This window comes from Sinocyclocheilus rhinocerous, unplaced genomic scaffold (genome assembly GCF_001515625.1).
Source record: "Sinocyclocheilus rhinocerous isolate Xijiao unplaced genomic scaffold, SAMN03320098_v1.1 scaffold2752, whole genome shotgun sequence".
NCBI lineage: Eukaryota > Metazoa > Chordata > Actinopteri > Cypriniformes > Cyprinidae > Sinocyclocheilus > Sinocyclocheilus rhinocerous.
The window spans coordinates 195,532-205,550 of record NW_015632119.1 but is presented as its reverse complement, the minus strand read 5'-3'; the positions used below and the strand labels follow the sequence as shown (position 1 = coordinate 205,550).

The 10,019-nt window shown below is 35.6% G+C and overlaps 1 protein-coding gene across 1 annotated transcript in view; it reads left to right on the top strand.

The window, feature by feature from the left end:
• Window positions 1–8,680, top strand: part of LOC107742216 (T-lymphoma invasion and metastasis-inducing protein 2-like) — a 53,964-nt gene extending 45,284 nt beyond the window's left edge. Inside the window, exons 16-26 of the mRNA XM_016555113.1 lie at window positions 2,207–2,395; window positions 2,519–2,587; window positions 2,724–2,849; window positions 3,956–4,064; window positions 4,173–4,352; window positions 4,440–4,558; window positions 4,668–4,776; window positions 4,888–4,943; window positions 6,084–6,174; window positions 6,450–6,537; window positions 7,845–8,680. Of these exons, the coding sequence (XP_016410599.1) occupies window positions 2,207–2,395; window positions 2,519–2,587; window positions 2,724–2,849; window positions 3,956–4,064; window positions 4,173–4,352; window positions 4,440–4,558; window positions 4,668–4,776; window positions 4,888–4,943; window positions 6,084–6,174; window positions 6,450–6,537; window positions 7,845–8,400 (1,692 nt within the window). The 3' untranslated portion in view covers window positions 8,401–8,680. The remainder of the gene's footprint in view (window positions 1–2,206; window positions 2,396–2,518; window positions 2,588–2,723; window positions 2,850–3,955; window positions 4,065–4,172; window positions 4,353–4,439; window positions 4,559–4,667; window positions 4,777–4,887; window positions 4,944–6,083; window positions 6,175–6,449; window positions 6,538–7,844) is intronic.
• Window positions 8,681–10,019: the final 1,339 nt, after the last annotated feature.

The following is a 10,019-nucleotide window of genomic DNA, read 5'->3' as shown; positions in this document are numbered from 1 at the left end:
GACGCGGCTCATGTTTATAACAGTAATCTTGGGGGGTAGACTCGTTTAAAATAATGTAATCATCAGGTTTTAGCCAGGTTTCTGTCAAACAGAGCACATCTAGGTTATGTTCTGTGATCATATCATTTACAACGCTCGCTTTCGTAGAAAGGGATCTAATATTCATTAAGCCAAGCTTTATCATTTGTTTAACTGTATTATATCTGTTTTTTATTTGTTGAACATCAATTAAATTGTTACCCTTAAATTGGTTTGGACGTTTTTTGTATTTGTTAGTTCGAGGAACAGACACAGTCTCTATAGTATGATATCTAGGTGAAAGAGTCTCTATGCGCTGACTTCTGTGATAGTAAGATTCCAACTGAAAATCAAAGCTACACGGAGCTACAATCGGAAACCACTCAGCAGCACGCAAAGTCCATTTAAGGCAAGTCATTTCACTCGGCGGCCATCTTTGAAACGCCTCTCGGGCATGCAAGTGCAGCTCATATCTCTTTGAATGGGGAAACATCGAGTGACACGTTTTAGGTATTCTATAGTCTTTGGCAGCACGGCAGACAAGAACCGGAACCGGAAAATATAGAAATTATATTTTCAACATGAAAGAAAGTACCGGTAGTTTCACTTCATTTCAATATTTTTCTCAGAAAGCTGCCCTGATTCGCTGTCCTTTAAATGTCCCCTCACAATACAGAGTAATTATTACAAGTTATAATAAAGTGTTACAGCTATGATTATATAACTTGTGTTTCTGCACGCAGATAGCCTGAACCACTTTATCTCATGCTGTTGTGTTCTAGTGGTCTGTAATTACTGTGGACATTGAAATGATCTTACTTGATTGTGCATTGTGTGTCAAAATAGATGAGTGTGTTTGTGAACGCATCTCCTATGACCTTAAAACACTCTCAAATGCACTTCATTATGATTGTACTGAGTTTTGAAAAGAATGATAATTTCATATGGGTTTTATAGTAGGTTTTTTTTCCCCATCCTTTACGTGTTGAGAGCAGCTCTGCAGAGCCGCCCAGAGGGATTTATCAGTTTGTCAGCACTTTATTACACTCTGACAGCACAGATTACGATGACAAATGGCTTGAATTTTCACCGGTGATGCTGTTTTTTATGCGGTCCGGTGAAAGCGCACCACATGTGCTCTGGAGATAAAGCCTTTAGGAGAGCGTTTGCATTTTTGAGTTGAGCTTTGAGTCAACATTTCTTGCCCTCGGGCAGTGTTGGAGCCTGTTTGTAATGGTTCGGTTGTTTTATCCAGCAGTGCTGGATTGTATTGATTAAGAAGCAGGTCACTGATACAGCATTCAGTGAGTGAATGTGGGTGAGAGCGTCATTCATAAAACATTCAGGTGACGTCCCAGGCACAGGGAGTGTGTTGAAATCCCTTTGATTCCACTAGAGTTTGATTCAGTCAATGTGTAAAGTTTAAATGCTAAACACACCGTTTAGCATTTAAAGAAATTAAAAATAAAATTGCTTTGGATTTTTCCCCAAAAAAACATGAATGTGAAATGAATGACACTTTAACTGCTAACCTGTTCTTGCCACTTTTCTTCAAACAACAATAAAGTTGAACTTCTGGTTCCATCGTCCCAATATAGATCATATATACGGAACAAAATTATAAACGCAACACTTTTGTTTTTGCTGTGCAATAATCATGTTGTCTAATCAGCATCTTGATATGCCTCACCTGTGAGGTGGATGGATTATCTTGGCAAAGGAGAAGTGCTCACTAACACAGATTTAGACAGATTTGTGAACAATATTTGAGAGAAATCGGCCTTTTGTGTACATAGAAAAAGTCTTAGATCTTTGAGTTCAGCTCATGAAAAATGGGGGCAAAAACAAAAGTGTTGCGTTTATAATTTTGTTCAGTGTAGATAGGTATAGATTATTTATTGCCTAACTTTAACTTTTTACTTCTGGCGATGGTATTTAGACTTCATAATTCATAATCACACTTGTGTTCATTTGTGAAGATCATCTTGTTGAAAAAAGGGTGGAAACCATAAAGCTTATTATCTTCAACAATCCAAAAGCTAAAGTAAAAATCCTACTGCGTTTTTGTTGAGGAAACCAGAGTGATGCTGACTTCTGGGTTGGCCTACAAAAATACATCATCACTGCAGCACTCTACTGAAAAACAGAACTAAAATACATTGATCTTCTGCTTTCATTTACTTTGTAGAACTCAGAGACGGTGTGTAATTTCTACCAGACGTTCCCTGAAGGCTCCGTTCTTGTGCCGGAGGGCCACAGGAACCCTTACTCCACTGAAAATGCCCATGCCAGATCCTCTCCCCGTCACATGTCCGTCACAGAGCGCCTGCACATGGTCATTCAAGAGCTGGTGGACACAGAGAAATCTTATGTCAAGGTACTAAACCGCAGCTGTGGCATTTTTCAAAGTGTATTCATTGTTTTTATGGAGACATTAATTAAAGCATAATGCCTTTTTTCTATATTTACACTGTCATATCACTTGTGTCCCGTTGTTTAGGACCTTGGATCTCTGTTTGAGATCTATCTGAAGCCATTACAAAGAGAAACCTTCCTCAGTCATGATGAGGTATGTTTTGCGGTGTAAAATAATGTGTTTTGGAGTCCAAATGGTCTTATTTTGTTATATTTAACTAAACTGAGTCAGATCCGAGCTCAGTTTAGCACATAATGTCCGTAATTACAGTTTTATCCTTTTGCTGTAGATGGAGTCTCTGTTCGGCAGCCTGCCAGAGATGCTGGACTTCCAGAGGGTTTTCCTACAAACCCTAGAGGAGAGGACAACTTCCTCACCAGACTACCATGCACTAGAGACTCCAGAGAAACTCAAGGTAAAATATGGTGATGAAATTATGCCGGATTGTATGATTAACCCTCTGATGAATAAAATAATCAGTTCCTAGTCTGGATCACCTGGAATAAACGATACAATTAAATACTCCAGAAGTACTTTTGTCAAGCATTTTGTTGTAAATTTAAAAACAAAATGACATAAATAGGTCTGTCATACAGAATTATGGGTAAGGGTCAAGTCAACGCACTGTTGCTATTGTTAAGTAAAACTGTTATTGTTAAGTAAAACATTTTTGTTATTTGAAATAAAGCTGAAATATAATATTAGATGGAAAAAGTTAATTTATTTATAAATTTTTTTTTTTTTAAATGTTGCTTTGGCAAGCAGCTGAAAAAGTTTAAAATTACTAACCAAAATAAAACTAAAACTGAAATAAAAATAAATTAAATCTATTTAGATAAATAATAAAAAAATAATTTAAAAAATCACATAAAATTACTCAAAATGTAACTAAAATTAAAATGAAAACTGATAATATAAGTCAAAATATTAATAAAAACTTGTGACTAAATGTGACTAAATAAGTGTCAATTTTTCAAAATTGAGATTTATAAATCATCTGAAAGCTGAATAAATAAGCTTTCCATTGATGTATGGTTTGTTAGGATAGGACAATATTTGGCCGAGATACAACTATTTGAAAATCTGGAATCTGAGGGTGCAAAAAAAAATCTAAATATTGAGAAAATCGCCTTTAAAGTTGTTCAAATGAAGTTCTTAGCAATGCATATTACTAATCAAAAATGAACTTTTGATATATTTACGGTAGGTAATTTACTAAATATTTTCATGGAACGTGATCTTTACTTAATATTCTAATGATTTTTAGCATAAAAGAAAAATCTATAATTTTGACCCATACAATGTATTTTTGGCTATTGCTACAAATATCCCCGTGCGACTTAAGATTGGTTTTGTGCTCCAGGGTCACAAATGGTACATTTACTGTACGAGGTTATCACTCATGGATATAACATCACAAAATCTGTCCATTATACAGACACTATGCAGACTGTTAATTTAATTAGACTATTAATCTGTTTTACATTTGATACATGTTTTCTTTTTCAATCTCGCATCCAGAAACTCCTCTTCTCCCTGGGTGGCTCTTTCTTATACTATGCAGATCACTTCAAGCTTTACAGCGGCTTCTGTGCCAATCACATTAAAGTGCAGAAAGTTCTCAAAAGAGGTAAAACATAAACACAAGCCTCATCTGACATGTCTCGTGGCATATTTCAAAAGAAGCCGAAAGAAGATGAGCCTGGTTCATATCATTCTCTGATTTGTCTGATGGCAGCAAAAACAGACTGGGCATTCAAAGAGTTCCTGGAGGCGAGAAACCCCACCAAACAGCACTCGTCCACCCTGGAGTCGTACCTCATTAAACCCGTGCAGAGAGTTCTGAAGTACCCGCTGCTGTTGAGGGAGCTGGTGTCTCTCACCGACCCCGAGAGCGACGAGCACAGCCACCTCACAGGTGAGAATCCGTCATAATCCATTAGAGATTCAATTATGAATTCAGTGAGTCAGCTGACATAAATGGTCTCCTTTCTGTCTGGTGCAGAGGCATTAAAGGCCATGGAGAAGGTGGCCAGTCACATAAATGAGATGCAGAAGATCTACGAGGACTACGGCACAGTGTTCGATCAACTAGTAGCAGAGCAGAGTGGCCCTGAGAAGGAGGTGCATACAATTCTAGAATTACTTTTAAAAGCATACAGGGATCATATTATATGCAGTATATTTTCCCTTTTATGATTTCAATATCAAGCCTGTGTGTTCTGCGTATCAGGTCACGGAGATCTCCATGGGAGAGTTCATCATTCACAGCTCAGCACTCTGGCAAAACCCTCTGCCCTCTTTGGGCCGCATGAGAAAAGACCCCGAACTCACCCTCTTCCGTAAGTCAGATCTGATTTACTGTAACTCTGAAAACCTTGCAGTTTATGCCGTGCAATAAATGTATAATATTAAAAAGTCAGTGCAGTAAGTCAGTGTTTTTATTCCTCCAGTCTTCAAGAGTGCACTCATTTTGGTGTATCGGGAAAGCAAGTTAAAGAAAAGAATGGTGAGTTTTGGAATGTAGCACATGGGGTATTTTTATTAGGTCTGTCAATTCATAAAAATATACATATTTTCATGCTATGCCAAATATTTAATTTAATTATTCACGTACATGAGTATTTGCAGAATACTGATACTTAAGAACATTACATGAACAGATATTACTTTATTAGAGCAGATTGGTCTATTTATTGAATAGACAAAAAACAATTTAGAAATCAAAATATACACTGCTCAAAATATACTGCTCAAAATTTTGGGCTCTGTAAGATGTCTGTTTATGCTCACCAAGGCTTCAATTATTTGATAAAAACAGCAATATTGTGAAATATTATTACAATTTAAAATAATTGTTTTCTGCATTAATATATTGTAAAATGTAATGGTAACACTTTATTTCGATAGTCCACTTTAGACATTCTATTAACAGTAAGTAACTTTGCAACTATATGTCAACTAGCAGTTAGTAGAGTATTAGTAGACTGTCTGCTTAATATCTTCTAACACTTTCTTTGTCAACTTATTCTACTAACCCTAAACCTACCCTAACAGTCTACTCTGAGAGTTAGTAGACATGTAGTTGACATGTAGTTACAAAGTTACTTATAGTTAGTAGAATGTCTAAAGTGGACTATCGAAATAAAGTGTAACCAATGTAATTTATTCCTGTGATCAAAGCTGAATTTTTCCAGTCTTCAGAAATCATTCTAACATGCTGCTCAAGAAACATTTCTTAGTATTGTCAATGTTTGTTTGTGGAAACCATGATTTTGAGAAAGAATAGAATGATTTATTTGGAATAGATTTTTTTTGTAACAATGTAAATGTCTTTACTGTCAAGTAAAGTTTTATATTAAAAGATTTATACTAAAAGTATTATATTAATTTCTTAAAATCTATCTGACCTCAAAATTTTGAACAGAGGGCATGCATGAATATATTATATATTGTTATATATACAAACAAATATTTGTTTTCTTTTGATATACTTCAAGCTTAAATTACAGAATTTACATGCAGGTCTGGGGTCAAGATTAATAGTGTTTTTAAGTAACACATTAAATTGACAGTCATGGTTTGGTTGCTGTTTGTAAGTTTTATACTGACAGACAGCTAACAGACATTTGTATGTTTATCCAACTAGACGTCTTCACGACCCGGGGATCTGGATCCTTTTAAATTCCGCTGGCTCATTCCTGTTTCATCCCTTCAGGTCCGACCTGGAAATTCAGCAGGTGTGTGCAACGTGATCTCGCTGTGTAAACTAAGAGATATCTCTGATGAACATGAGTTTGACATGGATTAAACAAGAGCTCTGTTCCTGTCAGAGAGTAGATCTAAGACAGACATGGTATTCAAATACCACTTGAACACGTCACATCAGAGCTCGTAATAAAAAAAAAAAAATGTGTATCATGAAAGTCTCAAGCCCTTTTAAAAGACTCATACATTGCCAAAATTAAAATCCAGTCCATAGCTTGCTTAAACATCCTACTCTTTCCTCTTTCAGGGTCAGAGAACCCCTGTGTTTGGGAGGTTGTTCACACAAAATCTGAAGTGGAGGGACGACCAGAGATGTCCTTTCAGCTTTGCAGCAGGTAATGATACTGAAAGTCAAAAGAAAGAAAAAAAACCTAATAATAAATGAATAACATGAATAAAATACAACCTTATTTACCATGAGCTGATTCTTCTTAACGTAATACTTCACCCAAAGATGAAAATTCATACTTTAAACATTTATTACATGAGGGTGAGTAAATGATAAGTAGAATAAAGCAATAAGCCCCAAGAAGCCGTGGTTTACAGTGAATTTATAACAGCTAAGGGGCGTCGTTAGGCAAGATGCGAAACGGAGTCTATTTATCTACTTCACGGGGATTATTGCTTTTATAAAACGGTTATTCCATATGTAAGGTTTCACAGAATAAAAGTGCAAATAAAGTGTAATGATATAAATAAAAACAGTATTCTTCCACCAAACAATGTAGTTCCTCAGAAACAGTTGTGGTTCCAACAAAGTGGTTGCCGAGCAACACACAGAAGTAAACAAAGGTGTATGTTTGTAGTGTAAACAGCTTCGAACGTGGCTCAACCAATCAGAATGTAAATATAAAACTAAAAACTATCCGTTTTATAATTTTCAGTTTGGGGCGAACAATCACTTTAAGGGAGTTTTACGAACTCAAACATTCCTCAACCGTAGTAAAATCACCGTAATCCCTTGTGAAAAAGAAGTACACTTTAGCATACTTTCAAAAAGAGTATTTATTACAGAAATAATATACTTTAAAAGAATATACTGAATATGGTGCGTACAATATCAAATAATACAGTACAGTTTAAATTATAATCAAGTACTTAACATGTGCTTAGTATGTTAGTCAACATCAGAATACTGTACTTATGTAAAGCACAACAAAGTGTACTTCTTTAAAGTAAAACTTTTAACTTGACATTTACAAAGCACACTTATTAAAAGTGTCAAGAAGCAGTCATGAAAGTACTTTCTTTAATTGCATGTAGGTGGCCTTTAATTTAATTCATAATAATACAGATTTTAAAATATACTTTTAAGATTTAAAGTATACTAGTTTGATTGTTAAAACAAAAAATATGTGTTGTTTGTCTCAATAAAGTGTGTTAATTATAAATACAGTGGTTAAATTTAAAAAAAAAATTCTATTGCTTTTTGTTTTAAAAAAGGTTATAAAAAATGTCAATAATTATCGATACCGAACGATATGAAACATTATATCGTTGATACATTTTTTAGCTATATCGCCCAGCCCTACTACAAGTGCACATTTGATACAATTTTGTTTTACACATCTTGTTATGGCTTATTATTGTAAGCTTCTAAATGCAATTTATAAATGTTCTCTCGTCTTGTTTTTGTGTGCAGTAATCTGGAGAACAAGGCTAATGCGGTGAGGGCCATCCGCACTCTTTTGAGAGAGAACGCCAAGCGGACGGCTCCAGCTGAGCGACGATTCAAAGATCTAAATTCGAACTTCACCTTCCCCAGGAGAAGCCACCCAGGAGCGCTTAGAACAAACTCCTGGCAGCGGCTGCCGCCACAGTCAGATGGGCCACAAACCTTAGACTCAGATGAGGGCAGACTGCTTGACGGATACGCTCACTCCGAACCTCCCCTCAGGCCCTCCAGAGGCCAGAGCTCTACTCAGAGCAAGAGATCCACGTTGTGCTCCCTGACCAGCGCTTTGGAAGCTCAACTCCAGAGACTGAACTTTGTGGAGGAGCCACAGGGAATGAGTGAGAGCAGTACCAGCAGCCTTCAGGGCAGTCAGGTGACTCTGCTGGACGACACTCCAGGTCTGGACCTCAACACCCTGCTGGCCAGGGACTACAGCGTGCAGAGTTTTGGTTCGGTAGTTAACGAGGATTGTTTTTACGACACGGTCATGGGCATCCAAAAAGCTGCCATCCCCACCCTGTAGAGGAAGTTGGCGCTATAAAGATTAAATGCACTAAAACATGATTATCGTGCCTTGATGTGAACAGCTTTTACACAGCCAGTTTTATATCTGTAGCACAAAATCTAGTGAGCTGCCTACCTGGATGCCAGTTTACAAGATAATAGGCAAATATTGTAGGTATGCTGCCTTCTAAGGCACCTTGCTTTGCTCAGGTTCGAAGGCAGTATCACGTATTCTTATCAGAAATTATCCAAGATGACAGAGTTAAAAAGAAATTGACTATAAATATACTAATTAAATACTGAGAAGTTTGAAACATTTTTTTGCTTATTTGATAAAAAATACAGTAAAAACATTAATATTATAAGACATGATTATTTTTTTAAAGAACTGCTTTAATATATTTTGAAATGTTATGTATTCCTGTGATGGCAAAGCTGAATTTTTAGCAGCTTTTTCCTTTAGAAGTCATTCTAATTTGCTGATTTGGTGCTCAAGAAACATTTCTTCTTATATCAATGTTGAAAACATTTGAAAAAAAATCTTAATTATTCCAAACTTTTGACTGGTAGTATACAATAAAAGTTACATTTAACCGGGGTTCTTATAGTCTTGGAAAAACTTGGATATATGAGGATATTTAATAAAATATAAAGAATTTTTATAGACCTGGAAAATTAATAATAACAATAAAAACAATCCTAAAACATTTTTATATGTTATGCCAAGCTCTAAAATATTTTATTGGGTCAAATTGTGAGTAAACTAAAATTTTAAACACTTCATTAGTACGAGTGTAGTATCGAAAGGGAACTTATAAGAAAGCATGCATACACACATACAGCTATCTGAAGATGAAGTCTCCATGAAAATGTGGTCCAGAAATACATCTTGCCAAAATATTTATGCCTGAATAAGATTGATATATTAATTGCATATCAAATTTCCATTCATTTTATTTGTTTGTTTATTTGTTTATTTCGATCCCCATTAGCCACTACCAAGCTAGTGGCTATTCTTCCATTTGGATTATTTAGTTTTAATATAAACTAATAAACTCCTATTTGCAGCTAAATCATGAAAGATGGGAAAAGTCATTAAATAAATGAATCCAATAAATTCAGTGTATTAATTGGTTAAAATGAGTGAGATCCCTAAAGAACATTCAAATCGTGAAACTTTTGGCAATCTGAATCTTATTTTAATAATAATTATTGTTGTCATTTTAATCTCTGGACACTGACATTTTCTGTAAATTGAAAAAAAAAAAAAAAAACGTCATTACAGCAGATGTACAAAAGGAAACCTATTGTCGTGGACAAATGGGGACTTGGAGTAAAAAAGACTGAGAACCTTTGTTTTATGTGCGACTGAGAGGAGTGTCCCAAATCAGTCACTTTCATCTGGGTAGTCAGCTCACTAGGGTTTGGAACAGAGATGATCCTGCCTTCAATTCAGAGCACAGTTTACTTATCCAGAGCATTCCATATGTGCTGACACATGTATTATTAATACACGAGCAAAGACTGCTTCACTGTAAGTGAATACTGTAGCTTTACATTTGTATTTGCTTGTTTGACAAAGGCTTTTCTCAGCTCAAGACTGAAATGGCTTGATTTCACTGAGCTGGGCAAGTTTTG